The 18677-nt window shown below is 41.8% G+C and overlaps 1 protein-coding gene across 1 annotated transcript in view; it reads left to right on the forward strand.

The window, feature by feature from the left end:
- HSD17B4 (hydroxysteroid 17-beta dehydrogenase 4) overlaps positions 1–18677 on the forward strand; it is a 68497-nt gene that overhangs the window by 6377 nt on the left and 43443 nt on the right. Inside the window, exons 3-7 of the mRNA XM_080919682.1 lie at positions 10304–10411; positions 13213–13272; positions 15359–15380; positions 15482–15528; positions 17284–17368. Of these exons, the coding sequence (XP_080775808.1) occupies positions 10304–10411; positions 13213–13272; positions 15359–15380; positions 15482–15528; positions 17284–17368 (322 nt within the window). The remainder of the gene's footprint in view (positions 1–10303; positions 10412–13212; positions 13273–15358; positions 15381–15481; positions 15529–17283; positions 17369–18677) is intronic.

The following is an 18677-nucleotide window of genomic DNA, read 5'->3' on the forward strand; positions in this document are numbered from 1 at the left end:
GTAGAAATATATATATATATTTGGATATAGTAACCTGGGCTGACATTTGTGTTTTCTTAGGGTCTGTTTGATGTCAGTTCAGGATCTTCTAGCTTTCATAGTCTCTGTTGAGAAGTCTGGTGTAATTCTGACCTTTATATGTTACTTAACTTCTTTGCCTTACTGCTTTTAGTATTCTTTCTTTGTTTTGTGCATTTGGTATTTTGAATATTATGTGTTGGGAGGAATTTCTTTTCTAGTCTAATCTATTTGGAGTTCTGTAGGCTTCTTGTATGTTCATGGGCAGCTTTTTCTTTAGGTTACGGAAGTTTTCTTCTATAATTTTGTTGAAGATATTTACTGGCCCTTTAAGTTGGGAATCTTCGCTCTCTTCTACACCTATTATCCTTAGGTTTGGTCTTCTCATTGTGTCCTGGATTTCCTGGATGTTTGGGTTAGGAGATTTTTGATTTTTGGATTTTCTTTGATTGTTGTGTCAATGTTTTCTCTTTTATCTTCTGCCCCTGAGATTCTCTCTTCTATCTCTTGTAGTCTGTTGGTGATGCTTGTGTCTGTGACTCCTGATGTTTTTATTAGGCTTTCTGTCTCCAGGTTTGTCTCCCTTTGTGATTTCTTAATTGTTCCTATTTCTATTTTTAGATCTTGGATGTTTTTGTTCAATTTCTTTTACTGTTTGGCTGTGCTTTTCTGTAATTCTTTAAAGGTTTTTTTGTGTTTCCTCTTTAAGGGCTTCTACTTGTTTGCCTGTGTTCTCCTGTATTTCTTTAAGGGAGTTATTTATGTCCTTCTTAAAGTCCTCTACCATCATCATAAGGTGTGATTTTTTTTTTTAAAGTTGGAATCTTGCTTTTCTGGTGTCCTGGGGTATCCAGGACTTGCTGTATTGGGAGAACTGGGTTCCAGTGATGCCAAGTAGCCTTGCTTTCTGTTGCTTTTGTTCTTGCACTTGCCTCTTGCCATCTGGTTATCTCTAGTGCTACTCACCTTTGCAGATTCAAAAAGACTGAAGTAACACTTTGATTTTTATCAGATCTCTGTGGATTAAAACATGTTGCACCTTCAGAGCTTTCCTGATTGTGCCTCACAGCACCAAAGAGCAGGTATCAGGACAGCACAGCAAACCACTCAAACAGGCTCAGCATAAGTCGCACTCTTATGAACTAAGATGGATATGACTTTCTTTTGTGCTGTGCTTACACAGTAAAGGGTAAACAGATCTTCAGCTCATGTGGGCATGGGTCAGAGTCTTTCAACCCCTCTGTCATTGTGATAGCTAATAGTCAATGAGGAAAGTCTGTTGGTTGTTCTAGAAAGTAGGTGAAAGCTCAATTTTCTCCTTTATTGCCTAATTACATGATCTCTTTGTAATCTGTTGGATTATAGTGAGACTAAAGTGTGATAAATTGACGACCTTTGTAGAGAGATGTAGAGGGGCCAGCAATACACTGAGTACCAGCATGCATGTGTGCTAGAATCGGACTCCATTCGTTAGTTAACATGAACTCTCTTACATCCCCTCTCCCTCTCCCTCTCCCTCTCTCTCCCTCTCTCCCTCTCTCCCTCTCTCCCTCTCTCCCTCTCTCCCTCTCTCCCTCTCTCCCTCTCTCCCTCTCTCCCTCCCTCCCTCTCCCTCTCCCTCTCCCTCTCCCTTCCCTCTCCCTCTCCCTCCCTCTCCGTCTCCCTCCCTCCCTCCCTCCCTCCCTCCCCCCCCCTCTCTCTCTGTGTATGTGTGTGTGTAGGCTTTCAGGAGTTGGTTCTCCCCTTCTCCCTTCTACCGTGTTGGGGATTCATCTGAGGTTAGCAGGCATGGCAGCACATGCCTTTACTTGTCTTCCTCAAGCTACTGCCATCACAACAGCATTCTCGGTCCTTGTGCTCATGAGAAAGAGTTCAGATGGTAGAGGGAAAAAACCTAGAGTGTGTTTCTAACAGTAATAAAGTAAAATTACACTCTTTAAAAAAATCATTTATGTGGGCTGGAGAGAAGACTCAGCAGTTCAGAGCACTGAGTTCAATTCCCAGCAATCACACATGGTGGCTCACAAGCATTTGTATGGAATCTGATGCCCTCTTCTGGTGTGTCTAAAGACAGCTACAGTGTACTCATATACATAAGATAAATAAATAAGTCTTAAAAAATCATTTATGTGTTGTGGATGTTTGCTTCCTTATATGTGTGCCACATGTCCAGGAACTGGAGTTACAGAGGGCTCTGGAACTGACATGTGTGGGTGCTGGGAATCGAACTTGGCTCCTCTGGATGAACAGGCGGTGCTTTTATCTTTTGAGCCATCTTATCTGGCCTATAAGTACACTCCTGAGTGTGGTAATAGTTCTCCCTCTTTGTGGGGTCTGAATGTACAAATACTAGTCTTCCACATCTCCTGGCGCAGCAGGGGCAGCCTGAGGGGCTGGTTCCTCTCTTGGGCTGGGGTTTATGGGAGACCCACTTATTCACAGTTTATTCTGTTATTGGGTGTGTGAGGTGTAAGAATATATATGAGGATTTAACTACCCAAAGTTTATCTCAGAGTGGTAATGGTGCCCTGCACAGGCCTTGTGGGCATGGGTGGGAAGTGGTCGAGACCAGTGCCTCAGTGGGCAACCATGGCAGTCGGTGGCCCAGTAGAAAGTCTGTTTCTCTTCATTTTCAGTTTTTTCTTTTTCATACCTATTAGCTCCAGAGCCCACACGTGTACCCTAACATGAGGAGGCAGCCCAGTGTCTGTATTTAAAGCATGTATCTACTATAGATACTTAAAGGAAAAGGACCACTCTAGGCATCAGCATTCTCTGCAGGGTAAGCACATGCTTGGTTTGGTAATCAGGATGAGCAGTGACAGAGTGAGCAAGTGAGGCTAAGGAAACACCAGGCGAAGGACTCAGGAAGCACACGTGGATCCCAGTGTATAATGAGCAGCTGTACTTGCCATGCTGGCTCCTTTCTAGATCTTTCCATGAGCATCACACACACCGTGAGAAAACCACTGAGTCTGTTACAATGTAGCCCAGGCTGGCCTAGAACTCAGCCTGTGGTCACATACTGCCCTCAGTCCTCCACCTGAGTGTTCAGTGTCTATTATCCACCCTTGGTCTCTGACATTTAGTTCTCAAACAGAAAGCAGTTATTAGATTTATTCTTTAAACCAGCCAGCGTTGCTCCTGTGTTCCTCTTTGCTGTGTGCTGGGAACCTCCCCCCTGCACAGGTAGATTGTAACTCCGAGTACAGCGACTTCTCCCGAGTTACAGACAAGAGGTTGAGGATCAGTCTTAGTCTTTATTGCTTGTTGTCTTCTCCTTTAAGGAAATGTTTGCCTCCTTCCTGTGAGGAAAAGAAAATCCATTAGAGACACCAAGGCTTCCCTGTTGGTGTGGCAGCTCAATTCTGGCTGTGCTGAGGTGTGGCTTTTGAAGAGGATTAAGTCAGAAGGCCCTGCCCTCCTGAATGAGATTAGCACCCATCTAAAGCCATTAGGGATTCTTTTCTCACATAGCCTTTCTCCAACTCTGCAGCAGGCAGCTACAAGACACCATTACTGAAATAGAGACCAGTCTTCATCATGTAGTTTTAGGGTCTGGGGATTGTAATCACTAGAGCAGTAAAAAATTCTGTTTAGTAACCACCCAGTCTTAGCAGCACAAGAGGTCCAGTTAGGAAGCCAGTGAGGATTTTGCCTTCTGAGCCGCTCTTCCCCAGCCCTTCACATATTTGGATACAGTTGTAGCAATTCTAGAAAAGATTCTTTCAGAACCAAGGTGACTGTTTTTTTTTTTTTTTTTTTTTTTTTTTTTTACCAATCTGAGGGAGCAACATGATAGTCTAGCCAGCCCTTCCGGTCTCTAGCTGTCAGGGTACTGAAGAGGAAGCTGGACAAGGTCCTCAGTGACCATTGCCCGTGCCTTGTGCAGTCTTGTCTTCCTCTAAGTCAGTCTGTATCTGGAAATCTCACATGGACACTCGTGTGCGCGCATGTGCGCGAACACACACACACACACACACACACACACACACACACACACACAGAGAGAGAGAGAGAGAGAGAGAGAGAGAGAAGACATACACATAACATACACATAACAATAATGCCTGGTTGATTTTTCTTTTCTCTTTTGAAGCAGGTATTGTCAGATAACCTAGCCTGCCTTTGAACCCCCCAGCCCCACCACACCCCGATCCTCTTGCCTTCACTCTTAAGTGCTGGGATTACAGATACTTTACATTTAAGTTAAAAAAACAAAACAACAGAAACTGAAAGGAGGCCAGTGAGGTTGCTCAGTTGGTTAAGGCCTCTCAGAGGAGCTCAGTGCGCTGCATTCCTTTCTGGGAACCATATGGTAGAACAGAACCGACCCCTTCCTTCATGTTTCCCTTCAGCCTCTGCATGAGCCTCACGGCACCTGTGTGGGTCCCAAATACATGTGTCTAAACATTCTTTTCGGTAGTAATCAGGACTTAAGTATAAATGGGTTAGAAAATCCACTGGGGCCAAGTTATTGTAAAGTTAATTAAAAGCATTTTTGGGATGTGGGAGGTGCCAGGGATTAAATCCAAGGTTTATGCCATCTGAAGGAAATGACCTTTTCCCTTTTCTGAGAATTGAACTTAGAATTTTATGCATGCTGGGAAAGTGCTTTTTTTCACTGAGATATATTCCTAGCCCTAAAGTAATTCTTGTAAAAAAAATCAGATTACATTTATTTACTAATTATTATTATTATTATCAATTTGTGTGTGTGTGTAGGGTGGGGGTGTGCATGCTATAATGTGCACATAGAGTTAGATTAACAAAGTGCTGAAGTGAGCCCGCACTGTACAGATCTCAGATGGGCCAGTGGGGAACAGGAAGCCCACTACAGATTGGAGCAAGGTACTAGACACTCAGGCAGTGGAGAGTTGTTAGGATCCTTGAAAGCCAGGACCCAAGGGCAGCTGCAGCAGGCAGGGCAGAGTGTTAGAAAAGGAAAGAAAAGGGAATTCTCAGAAGTGCGGCAGCCTCCCACCGCAAAGCTGAAGCTCAGAGCGTGAACCTGGCAGGGACTGATCCTAACTGGGAGTTGAAGAATTCTGATGAAACAGATGACAGAAGTGAATGACTCATGGCCAGTGCTTTTCAGAAATGGGAGTAGGGCAAGAGTTAATGCAGATTAAAAGTCAGCTGGTACTGGAGCTATGGCAAAGGTGGTAAAAATGCTGGCTGAGTGAGCACATCCCAGACACCACGCTGAAATCGCATGCAGGGTGTAGGGCTCAGGTGACTGTAATGCCAGCGCTTGGGAAGCAGAGACAAGCAGATGCCTGGGGCCAGTTAGCCTAATCTTGTCTGTGAGTTCCAGGCTCCTCAGAGCTCCTGTCTCAAAACCAAGGAGGATGGATCTGAGGTTGATGTCTGACCTCCGCACATCTGTGTGGCGTCCACTTGCACACATGTAAATCACGTGCAAAACCATGCACAACACAAAAGTGAGCTGTGTTTTTATTGTTTCAGTTCTAGCTTAGCAGTCAGTCCAGATAGCAGGAAATCAACACATATCCCCTTCCTCCTCTTCCCTTCTCCCCCTTCTCTTCTCCTCTGTCCATCGTTTGAGACAAAATCTTTTAGTTCAAGGTGGCCCTGTCCTCCTCATTGTAGCCCAGGCTGGCCGCTGATCTTAGATCTCCTTGTCTCGGCCTCCCGACTGCTGTGATTACAGATGTGCATTGTCATGTGCGGCTCAAGTTTCCAAGTGCTTACTATTATTAACTGTCTCCTAAGAATCATAAAATGCTAGGGCAGAGGGCAGAGAAAGAAGAAGGAAGTGTCCAAAATCATGGCTTTCACAGCACATAGAATAATTGCAGACAAATCCTGATTTCCCTCTAAGGTGTACATGAAACGCTGAAAAACAATTCTATCATCCTCATGAGGCAAATATGCACCTTTCCTTCTCAACATTTTAATGAAAGGATTTATGACTTGTAATACACATGAAGAAATTAAAGCCTTTTATAATAAAAGTCCTTAGAAAATATACCAGAGATGAGCCGGGCATTGTATCATATACCTTTAATCCAACAGAAGCAGGTAGACAGGTGGATCTCTGAGATTGAGGCCAGCCTGGTCTACAGAGTGTCAGGGCAGCCAGAGAAACCCTGTCTGGAAAAAACCAGAAACCAAGCCACACCAAACCACCACCACCACCACCAACACAACAACAAAAACAACCAACCAAAAGAAAAAAGAAAGACAGCAGAGGCACATACCCCAAATGAAATGTGGTGACATGAGCAGGGCACGTGGGAAAGGCTAGAGATGACGGGGGAGAGCTGTGGTAGCTCAGCGGAGCCCAAAGACGTGTGCATTAAAGCAGCAGGCTACAAGTTCTGCCTGTTCTTCAGACAGGAAGACCGAGAGAGGTGGGAATCCTCTCAGACATACTCTGTCTTTAAGACGATGGCAACTGGGTACACCTGCATACACTGGATAGCTTGGCACTTTAATTCATTTACCTCTGTGCCTGATTATGGAGGAGTGTGCGCGCGCGAGTGTGTGTGTGTGCGCGCGCGTGTGTGTGTGTGTGTGTGTGTGTGTGAGAGAGAGAGAGAGACTGTGTCTGTGAGAGTGTGTGTGTGTGTGTGTGTGTGTGTGAGAGAGAGAGAGAGAGAGAGAGAGAGAGAGACTGTGTGTCTGTGAGAGTGTTTGTGTGTGTGTGTGTGTGTGTGAGAGAGAGAGAGAGAGACTGTGTGTCTGTGAGAGTGTTTGTGTGTGTGTGTGTGTGTGTGTGTGTGTGAGAGAGAGAGAGAGAGAGAGACACGGTGTGTCTGTGAGAGTGTTTGTGTGTGTGTGTGTGTGTGAGAGAGAGAGAGAGAGAGAGAGAGAGAGAGAGACTGTGTGTCTGTGAGAGTGTTTGTGTGTGTGTGTGTGTGTGTGTGAGAGAGAGAGAGAGAGAGAGAGGGAGGGAGGGAGGGAGGGAGGGAGGGAGAGAGAGAGAGAGAGACTGTGTGTCTGTGAGAGTGTTTGTGTGTGTGTGTGTGTGTGTGTGTGTGAGAGAGAGAGAGAGAGAGGGGGAGGAGAGAGATTTTCAAGTGTAGTTTATAGTTTTGTACATTCATGAGTTTCTAACACAGCTTTTATTTAATGAAACCCTGAGAGTAGATTTTTTTTAGCACTGTCTCCTAACCCAGCCCAACAGAGAACAAAGCTTCTACAGCTCTTCATAGACTGCCCAGCTAGCTCACTCATGTACTTAAAATGACAAGAAAAAGGGAAAAAATAACTTGCTTAAGAAACAAACAAAAAAACCCAGGTATGTGAGCAGATTTTTTTTTTGGAAAGAGGATCTGATGTAGCCCAGGTTGGCCTAGAATTCTCTGTGTTCTTAAGGATGACTTTGAAACTCCTGTTCCTCTTTGATCTGCCTCCCATGTGTCAGGACTACAAGCATGTACCAGGAGGATTTACAAACGTACACGCTTTAGAAACATCTGAGAAACCATCCTTAGCTATCGTGATCTTCCCATGGATGCCACTAACCCAAGAGGAGTGGCTGCTTATCCTTCTCTCTGGATCCTCCTCAAGCAAACACGCTTGATTTATTTTTAATAGAAACGATTGTCCTTTTTAAAGGCTGAGTAGCTTGGGTGTGACAGAGGAACACAGTTCTAAACTAAAATCTGCATTTAACCTAGTCTGGGTTAATGTATAAGTCATGTTTTTATCCGGGGGAGCAGTTGTCATTTTAAACTCTTAACACATCGGTGTGTAATTGTTAAGAGGTGGGAAACATTAATATAAGCTGTTTGGTTTGTTACATTGCATCTGGAACGTTTACCATTGTTGGAGTGGCAGCCATTCTTCATAGCGTGGGTAACTACCAACAGTTCTTGTTCTATTTGAACACAGATAAATTTTAAATTATTGCTTTTTAAGCCATTTGTTGCTTGACCAGGTGTTTGTAGCCTCCTGAATGAAAGAATTTATTAGTTTAGTTCTGTTTAATGATGGATGCTTTCAGCATTCGCGGCCTGCGGTGTTTGTGTGGTTTGCTGCACTTTCTAACTTCACCACTTGGGGGCAGCATTTCATTACACAGTGGAACAATTCTCTCCACTTAAATGCCTATTTGTCAGTTTGGTCTCTGAAGCTCTTGCGTTATTTTACTTTATTTTTTTTAAAGAAGGAGGAAAGGGAAGAGGGGAGTGATGTAATCATATTCTAATTGAAATGTTAAATTAATTTAAAAAGAATCATCAAAACTTTTGCTTGTCTTAAATTTTCCATTATTTTTAACTAGTTTTTTTGGTCATTTAAATAATTGCATGGGAATTAATAGTTAATAGAATTCAGATTTTGAAGAATCATCTTCCTTTCCATGCCTTGAGGGATAATGTAAACCTGTTTATTATTTGTGTCTTCACAGAGCGTTTCAATTTTCAGTAAGACTGGTAATATTACCTGATTGGGAAAACATTCCTGCATAAATTTAGGAAAATTCATTTATTTAAAAAAACAAAAAATGACAGGAAACACATTCCTTGTGACTGTTTCTATATGTGGCTAGGTGTTGGCTTTTTTGTCCTTCACCCCTTTATGTCTGTAGTCATATACTATGTATTGGACCCTCACATTAATTTAAAGGGATGTTTTTCTAAAGAAAAAAAAAACCCAATAACCAAACCCAAAACTCATCAATATTAATTGTAGTGTGTACTCGCTCACCATTTGTAATTAGTCATTTATTAGGATTATACTCTTCAAAAATCAGTGACCCATTCACAATATAGTCTTTGTCTCAAACACTTTCCCGAGTTCTGTTTCTCAGTTACGTGGTACTTATCTGCATGTGTCTTCAGTGTTCGGAAGATGTGTCATAAAGCTTGCCCTGCACTGCGCTGCCACTTGAGATTGTCATCTGTCCCTAGTGTTTGGTGACTTTGGCCTTGTACATCTCACTAAAGTCTGACATCATTCACTGACTTTCAGTAAGTTAGATGGGGCCAGTTGTGTACTTGAGTGTATGGGCATTTTGTGTGCTCACTTGTTAAAACGCTGAAATCCTGCTATAGGCTAGTGATCAAACACATACTAGTTTCAATTATCATCTGGGATCTCTTTTAATAGATGTTTTCCTGAATTCTAGGTTATGACACCATGTTTTGGGACAAACTTTGCTGTAGTAAGAATATAATGTGTGTGCTAACTTCAGTTTTAAGTTTACACTATTATTATAGGTGCTATGTTACATAGTAGGTCTATGTAAGTATTCATCTTGATAATTGCAACTTAGGCCTATTAAAGTTCACCAGGCCCACTTTCTCCCAGGTTGTGGCAACCATTTTTCTCTTCTGTAAGTCTATGAATCAGACTATTCCCAAAGCCACATATAAGGGGATTCATCTAGTGTTTGTCCTATGCTGGTAGTTTTACCTCCTCTGGCTTAGTGTGTGAGGACTTACCCTCTGCCATTGCCTGCCATGGATGGTGGGGACTTACCCTCTGCCATTGCCTGCCATAGATGGTGGGGGTTTACCCTCTGCCATTGCCTGCCATGGACAGTGGGGGTTTACCCTCTGCCCATTGCTGGCTGTGGACCTTGGGCTGCTTCTGTACCTCAGCTGCAGTGCTAGGGGCACCCAGTCTTTGAAGAGAGTTGCTAATTTTTTCTTTTGATTTTAGTTCTTTTGGCTAAATGATTCCAAATAGATTGCTGGAATTTTTTTTTTTTTTTGGTTTTTGATTTTGTTAGCTCATTTTACCTGCACATATTCATGAGGTTCAGCGTCCTAATCTCCACCTTTCTTCACACCCGCTCCTCACCTTTCTCTATCCCTAGGCCATTAGGTCATTTTAAAGTCACTCTTTGTTTGTTTGTTTAAATGTTTCCAGAAACCCCTGGATAGTTTCCCTGTATATTTATTTGTGAAGTGAGTTTTCTCACACCTTCACCCCACGCATCCCCCCTTTTATCCCTTTGGCAGAGGGTTAAATCCTATCCTTTTCCATTCCAAGAGAACAAGCACAGTGAAAGTAAAACATTCATGACTGAACCTTAAGTAATTTTGCTGTTCATATCTGTGTTGAAAGCTTTCTCTTCTCGGTGCTGGAGATAAATCTGGGCTCGTATGTGTAAGACACACATTCTACTGCAGAGCTGCGTCCCAGCAGCGGGGCCTGTTTTGATAACACATATTTTGTCTTGTGCTTGGTAAGATTGGTGATAATGGGAAGTGGGCAGGCGATTGAAGAACTACATCAGTAATTTGAATTTTGTGTCTAACATCTTTGGGAGGAGGGAAAGATTAATTGCGTGTTTTTTGCATTGCAGTGAATGACTTAGGAGGGGACTTCAAAGGAGTTGGTAAAGGCTCCTCTGCCGCCGACAAGGTTGTGGAAGAAATAAGAAGGAAAGGCGGGAAAGCTGTGGCCAATTACGGTATTTGACAGAAATAGACTGTTTACTTTCCTTCTGCTAATAAAAGTTGTTTGCTTTAGTAATCCTTCAGAAATAACTCAGCATTACACTGAATCTAACTATGAAATTAGATTTTATCTAAATCTACCAAGCCTTTTGAGAACATCCTTTATTTCATATGTGAGAAATTGCTAAGCTTTTGATGTAGATGATTTCATAAACTGTTGTGAAACTTAGACTGTTACAGGTGTGACTGTGTTCTGAACAGCCTTGTTTAGATTCAAGGTCTCACAACTCTGTAGCATCTACTTTAATTCTTCTTAGTGTGTTCAAAGATTCTGTGTTCAAAGCTGTGCTGAGTGATGAATGGCCCTTTTTGGTGTTGGCTGCCATGATCTTTTGCAGTTGCTACTGCAATTATCTTTCACTTTGCAAAAACTTGAGGGTCAAATGAGATGTTAAGTGTGTTATGAAAAAACCTGCAAATACAACTTTCACATTTTGGTCTGTTGTTCCAAGCATTGGAAAGAACCCTGTTGAATAGATTTACACTTCACGCTTGTGGCTGCCAACTTTCCTGGAACTAGTTTGTGGTAGCTTGGTTTCATTTTGACAGCTCACAGGAGGAACGAGGATTTGACCTATGGATTTGAGGGAGTGTTAAGATGCTAATGATAAGCTTACTATCTTTCCCTCATGATTTAGGAAAAAATGTTTCCATTTTTTTTCTTTAAGCTCTAGAGCAGTGAGGCTCAACCTGTGGGTCACAACCCCTTGGGGTTCAAATGACCTTTTCACAGGGGTTGCATGTTAGATATCCTGCATATCAGATATTTACATTATGATTCATAACACAGTTATGAAGAAATTCTCCACAGTTAGAAGAAGCAGTGATAATAATTTTATGGTTGGGGTTCACTACAACATGAATTAAAAGGTCACAGCATCAGGAAGGTTGAAAACCACTGTCCTAGAGCCTTATAATCTTACAAGGATAAAAGTCTCAGGCTCCTCCCCTTTGCAGCTCTCCTTTGCTTAGCCTGTCAATCATCAGGGCAACAGCCCCTTCAGGTTTTCCAAGTGCTGATTGATGCTTTTCAGGGTTAGAGTCTCAGCAGCCATTGGAAGTGCCTGGGCAGGTGAGGCTCAGAAAGCTATCAGTGGGGACCAGAGGTGGCACAGCCCCCTGTAGGGAGCTCACAGCCTTACTCAGGATGTCTGCATTTGCAGCCATCCAGACAGCGAGCCCTGATGACTGAAAATCTGAAATCCAAGTGCTCCACACGGTGTCAGATATGTGGGACATTTCACAGCTGACCTCACCGGACAGAGTGCAGTCAGTCCTGGACAGACACAGCAGGAACTGTCCCTGAAATTACCTCCAGGTGTGAGTGTCAGGCATCCAGGGCATGTGAAGAAACATTTTGGATAGAGTTGGGTTACAGCCACAAAACAGATCATTATATGTAGGCACAAACTCCAAAACTTGAGGAAAAAAATGATCAGAAATACTAATGGTTCCAAGCGTTTTGGAAAATGGCTAACACACACACAGACACACACACACACACACACACACACACACACACACACACACACACACTCACATACACACACACAAACAAAAAAACCAAACCAACCAACCAAACAAACAACCAAACAAACAACCAAACCAAATCAAGCCAAACCAACCCCCCCTCCCCCAGTGTTTTATCGTGTAGTTCCGTTTGGCCTGAGAACTTGAGATACTTCTCCCCTCAACTCTAACAAATTCTGTGATTACAGGGGTGTGCCATAGCGCTCAGCCTCAACGTGTATCTCTTACCAAGGACCATATGGATCCCATGGGTCCTGGGAAAGAGGTTGACATTGTCCTTGGGTCCCAGAGAAGGGACTGATGGTGTTCCCTGGGTTCTCCCTTGCGAATGGGGTGCTTATGGCGGAGGCAGTGGTGGTGAAGGACCGCAGGCAGAGCCTGCCTGAGAGCTTACCAGCTGAATATAGGAACCCACGTTGTTTGCTTTACTTTTTGTAGTTAATAGTGCAAGACTGGGTGGCTCTATAATAATGCATATGCTTATATAGATTAAACATGCATCTCTCCCATCCTCTTAATTTGCCACTAAGGTGCAATGTTTGTAAAATTAAATTAAACTAATCTATTGCATTTGCTTGTTATGCTGGCCATACTGTTGAACACTCAGTATCCATATATGATTATTGCTTACTATTATTGAACAACGGTGGGAAAAGGGCCTTTTCAACTTCATAGGAAGTTTAACAGTTTAATTAATCTGTAATGACTTTGCACCCCTTCCCTTTCTCATAAGCAGTTTTATTGGACAGCAGTCCTCTAGCTGCTCTTTGTCAGGATTTTTGTTTATTTGTTTGTTTTTGTTGTTCTTTGAGACAGAGTCTTTGTGTAGCCCTGGGTGTCCTGAAACACCTGTAGACCAGGCTGGCTTTGAACACACAGAGATCCTTCTGCCTCTGCCTCCCAAGAGCTGGGATTAAAGTCTTTTCTCAGCATTTCTTTTTCACTTTTTAAAAATTTTTTTTATTTTTACACTCCAGATTTTATCCCCTCCCGGGACCACCCTCGGCTGCTCCACATTAGCATCTCTTACTCAGTCTACTCTCCCCTGTCTTGCTGGTTAATGAATTGTCTGGCATAAGAATGTCTGTGGTGATAGACTCCATTGATGGCTGTGTGCCTTTTGTGTTTACTCTGCTGGGTGGTGGGATAACTCATATGCTCTGAGTGACAACGACTGTGAGGCTATGAGGCAGGGTACTGACATTCTGTCCTCTGCTCTTCTCAGATTCAGTTGAAGAAGGCGAGAAGCTTGTGAAGACAGCACTGGACAAGTTCGGCAGAATAGGTGATGTTCTCCTGCATTCATGGTGTCTTTATGTTCCACTTCTGTCTCTGGGGTAAAATATTCCCGGAAAAAAACAAGTGAGGGAGGAGGGGATTTGGCCTTGCAAATCTAGGATAAAGTATGTCGTTGTGGGGGAGTTGTGGTAGGAGTTCAGACAGCAGTTACATCATGAAATAAGCAGGACAGAGGACATGGGACTTGCTTGTGCTCAGCCCAGTTTCTCCTTCTCAGTTCAGGAAAGGTGCCATCCCCAGTAGCCCAGGTCTTCAGTGTCAATAACTTAATTAAGGTGGCCCCCACAGACATGTGCACAGCTGGACTCAGTGTAGACAGTCCTTCGTGAGCCTTTCTTCCCAGGTGAGTGTAGGCTGGGCAAGTTCACAATGAAAGCTCACTATTACAGGGTACTAATGAGGCTCTTGCTGCTTTCCTCATGTAATAGTTTTGAATGGACATTATTGAACAAGCACATCTCTCTTTCTAATTAGATATTTGGGTTTGTTTTATAAGTCAAGTATTTTATTTAACTGATTTTATTGTATGACTTATTACATGATGGTCTTGAGGTGATGGTCTTATTGCCATATACATATTTAGGTAATTTTTAAGTTTTTGCATCAAGTGATTAAAAACACTGTGTGTGTAAGCTCTTTGCCTTTTTTAATGAATTTAATTAAATCTCAAAATTTTGAGATAAATTGATATTTTGGCAATAATGGACCTAATGTATTTTTTTTAATGATGGTTTTATATCTTATAAATTTAGAAGAAATATGTATGATAAGTATCTTAGTTAGGATTCTGATTGCTATAGTGAAACACTGTGATCAAAAAGCAACTTGTGGAGGAAAGGGTTTATCTGGCTTATACATCTATAGCCCTGTTCATCACTGAAGGAAATCAGGCCGGGAACTCAAACAGAGCAGGAACTTGGAGTCACGAGCTGATGCAGAGGCCATGGAGGGATGCTGCTTACTGATTTGCTCCTCATGGCTAGCTCAGCCTGCTTTCTTACAGAACCCAGGACCACCAGCCCAGGAAAGGCACCACCCACAATGGGCTGGACCCTCCTGCATTAATCACTGATTAAGAAATTTCTGTACTGGCTTGACTACAACTTGAATTTATGGAAGCCTCTTCTTAATTGAGGTTCTCTCCTTTAGCTTTAGATGTCTTACATAAAAGTATCCAGCACAAGGTTCTTCATTTTAGAGATGTACTCTTGGTCCTTCCTCTCTAACTCCTCCTCCTGGTTTACTCTGAGACATTGGTATTAAAATAATTGGATTGCAGGTGGGCAACAGGACTTTGCGTTTCCAGTCTGGACAGCACTGTTTGTCAGTTGAGTGTATTCCTTTTTTGTTTAGTCCAACATACTTGTTCTAGTTTGGTTAGGTTGACTGTGACACAGAGGATGGGGCTAGCCACAGGATTCCAGGGCTTTAACCTTAAAAAAACATTAGTTTCTTTGCATAGTGAGATTACAAAGACTTATCAAATAGAATATTGGTTTCTAGCTTCAGTTGGTTTGTTTGGAATTCCTAGTTTATTTTATTTTTGAGACATGGTCTCAGGTAGTACAGGCTGTCCCACACCTGTGTAGTTGAGGCTGGCTCTCATGAGCCTCCTGCCCTCCCCTCTTAAGTGACTGGATTGCAGGCCTGAATTCCCATGCTTACTTTAGCACTTTATGGATTTTTGACCTTTTTACTGTTGAGGAACAAGGAGAGAACTTTTAACTTTCTGAGTGGATTTTGAAGTTAAGTACAAGATGACTTATAGTTGATTTTTAGTACTCAGGACTCACAAGTGTGTGAGAGCTAGCTTTTCGAGCTATAAGAATTTTGGTTGAAGATAAGAGATTTAAAATTTTAAGTCGGAGAGGAAGATCTGATGATTGATTTTTGTAAGTTAGTTATTTTTTTATTGCTATAGGTATTAAAATTTTGTTTTGATAGCATTCTTATTGTATGTAGTTTTTCTGGGGGGACTTTCAAAAAACTTTTAAAATAAATTAAGTTGTAAGTAAGTGCAAATTATTATGCTTACTTTTACTTATGTAACTTGGATCTTTTTCATATTGTAGATGTTGTGGTCAACAATGCTGGGTGAGTGTTTCTGTATTTTCATTTGTAGTAGAATACACACTATTGCCTTACTGCTGTGTGCTTTCTCTTTCACCCTGACCGTCTGCATTGTCACATTTTAGAATCCTGAGGGACCGCTCTTTCTCCAGGATAAGTGATGAAGACTGGGGTAAGATGTTTCCTGGCTTCTGTGGAATGTAACTGGCTATCTTGTCTTTTAGTACTTAGTGAATTTATACTATTAAGGAAATACTTTGCATATAAATGAATTTACTATATTGAAAATGATTTATATAGTTACAAGTTAAACATTTGTTAAAAAATAGTTAAGTCATTTGCAGAAGTTCCTGGAAACAATTTTGTTTCTTAGTATTAACTTTAGTAGCTTTTACCCTGTTTTATCTACTCTGTCACCCTCTCCCTCCCTCCCTCCCTCCCTCCCTCCCTTCTCCCCCTCCTTTCCCCATGAGAAGGGCAGGATGCAGAAGAGCTCAGGGTATGACAAATTAAAAACAAAGGTCTTAAGAAGAGGGTAGGACGGAACCTGGATGTTAATCTGAAGCTTTCAATAAATAGGAAATGTTTTTCATTTTCCTTCCCTGTGTTGCAGAGGTTGAGTTTATGCAACAGTGAAAACCTGTTTGTAGTTTATTCTTATTTTGTTCCTGTTGATGGTTATCAACAGTAAACAGACCAGTGGCTGAAGGGGTGGCAGGCATAGCCGCTGAGGTGGGGTAACTGTATCATTGCTAAGATGAAGTTCAGCTTCTGTCCTAGAGCTTTGGAAGAGGCACAATGTCCAGGTGAAAGCTTTTGGTTCTTCCCTGGGGACAACTGGGATAGGAAGCTGAGAAAAAGATCCAAGCGATGAGACTCCATCCTACCCAGTCCCCCTCCTTATCACCCTTTGTCCTGCCTTAGTGTTGCATTTGTATGGAAACTCTGGGATTTTTTTTTTTTTTTTTTAAATTCCCGAATGAAACCAAATAAGTAAGAATGGTCAAAATGGGACAGCTCTCAACGCAGGGTTGTTTTGTAAACGGTAGTTCACTCATTGCATTGCAGTCCTTAAAAGTAGACTGCTCTAATTCATTCGGAAACCTTGGCAAAAATAGTGCGTATTTTAGAGATATTCCCTGATGATAAGCTGTGCTATCTATGTCTAACTTTTATTTGTTATTTTGAGTGTAAGTTAATATGTCAAATTCATGACTATTTGTGTAAGTATTTGCTTTTAATGCATGTATATGCATTTCATGTATTTTAATGCAGTTCATGTATGTGTGGGATGGGTATGCATGTACATTTATATGCTAGAGACAATGTTAGGTTATTGTTCTGAGGAATGCCACCTACCTCCTTTGAGATAGGGCCTCTTACTGGTCTGGAGCTCACTAGTAGGGCTACACTTGTTGGTTAGGAAGTCCCAAGTAGCTGTCTTTGCCTCACCTGCACTGGGATTACACACATTTGCTACTATGCCTAAAGTTTTCACATGGCTTCTGGGACTCTAACTCAGGTTCTTATGCTTGTGTGATAAGCACTTTGCCAGGTAAGCTAAATCCCTATAGGTATTTGTTTAAGGGAGGGTGGTCTCATGTTGCTTTGGGTAAGTTTGTGTTGCTGGGTGCACATGCAAGTAGAGATCTAAAATGACTGCACTGTCTCTCTTTTGGTTTATATCAGCACATTTTTATTTTGAGTGGGCATTAATTAAATACAATATCATGTTTAGATTAATGTAGGGATTACAATAATTTTATAAATTATAGGAAAAGCTCATGGGTATAATTGTAACAAAAACAAAAGTGGTTACCTGGGTGTGACAGTAGATGGTTAGGAATGCCCCATATAAAATGAACAAGCCCCATAAAAAGACACACCTAACTTTTGACAAACATAATGAAAACAATTTCTTTTTCAGATATAATTCATAGAGTTCACTTGCGGGGCTCCTTCCAAGTGACCCGGGCTGCATGGGATCATATGAAGAAACAGAAATATGGAAGGTAGATTTGCCCTCTGTCAGCAGGGAGGATGCTCACACATGGGTGCATGGTGCTGGGGCAAGCAGTTTCACACTTGGGCAGGCTTTAGAGTGCAGTTTAGCACACACTCACCAGCTTTGTATTTCCCTTTTACCATATGCTTTTTATTATCATTATATTTCCCATGAACCTTTATCACATTTTTTTTTTTTTTTTTTTTTTTTGTGTGTGATACAACTCTTGGGGAAACAAGGTGTGAATTGTTGTCTATTAATTCCAGATGGGAACCAACAACAAACAACAGTACAGACACCACCAGAGTTCACTTTAGCAAAACAATGAAATGAGCTTTATTGGCATTATAGGAATGTGGCTGAGGGGCTACTAAAAAGAGCAGCAATGACTCAAAGACAGCTGTATCACCGAAATTAACTCTCAACATGGGTGACAGTGCACAAAAACTGGACACTGGAAGGTTACTACACAGCCTACAGAAAGCTCAACTCATTAGAAAGTGTTTTCTTAGGTGTCTCAGTGAATCTGAGCCTTTTTCAGAAAGCTTAGCTTGGCTGAGACTATCTTTTAGCAGCTGTCCTTACTATTTATATACCCTTTGGGAGGGAGGGATCTAGTGAATCCTGTCTGTTTCAGGGACTTCCTGAAGTCTTTGAATAATTTACTTACTGAGCTCAATGAGTTCCCCCACAGCACATCTCCTTAGAACATTCTGTTGTTTGACCTTTATAATCATCCTGTGGCTTCATGAACCTCCTCCCAAGATAGAAGATTTTAATTTTGAATGAAACTACTACACAACTTTAGAAAGCAGTATAAACACTGAAGATTGTTATTTGGTGTGCTCAGCAACCAGAAGGACAGAGAGAAGAGTGTCCATTTTTTTCTCATGCTAGCCCACCATGGGCTGGTCTTTGTAAACTGTTTGGAATCAGGAGTTCTCTATTGCTGCACACGTGTAACTTGTTTACTCTTACATTCATACTGTCCTCTGTGTGTCAGGGTCGGCCCTGCAGTTTAGGCTTCAGACAGTTGGAGAAGCAAATTGTTAGTGATGGTGATTTTTTTTTTTTTTTTTTTTTTTTTGAGACTCCTATTTTATCTTGATCCGGACAGTTCTGAAAGTAAACAATGTGATTTGTTGTGCTTGTTCTAAGTGGAGTGAGATTGCGTCAGGTTATATGATAGTTATGTGATGGTGTTTAGTATTAGCTAGAAATGGAGCTGTGAAGTGATAACCACTAAAGAATTACAGCTGTTTGACCTAATATTTCTTGCTAAAATATTAATGTACATGTTGCTAGTTTGTGTTTAT

This window comes from Micromys minutus (assembly GCF_963924665.1).
Source record: "Micromys minutus genome assembly, chromosome: 8".
Taxonomy (NCBI): Eukaryota; Metazoa; Chordata; class Mammalia; order Rodentia; family Muridae; genus Micromys; species Micromys minutus.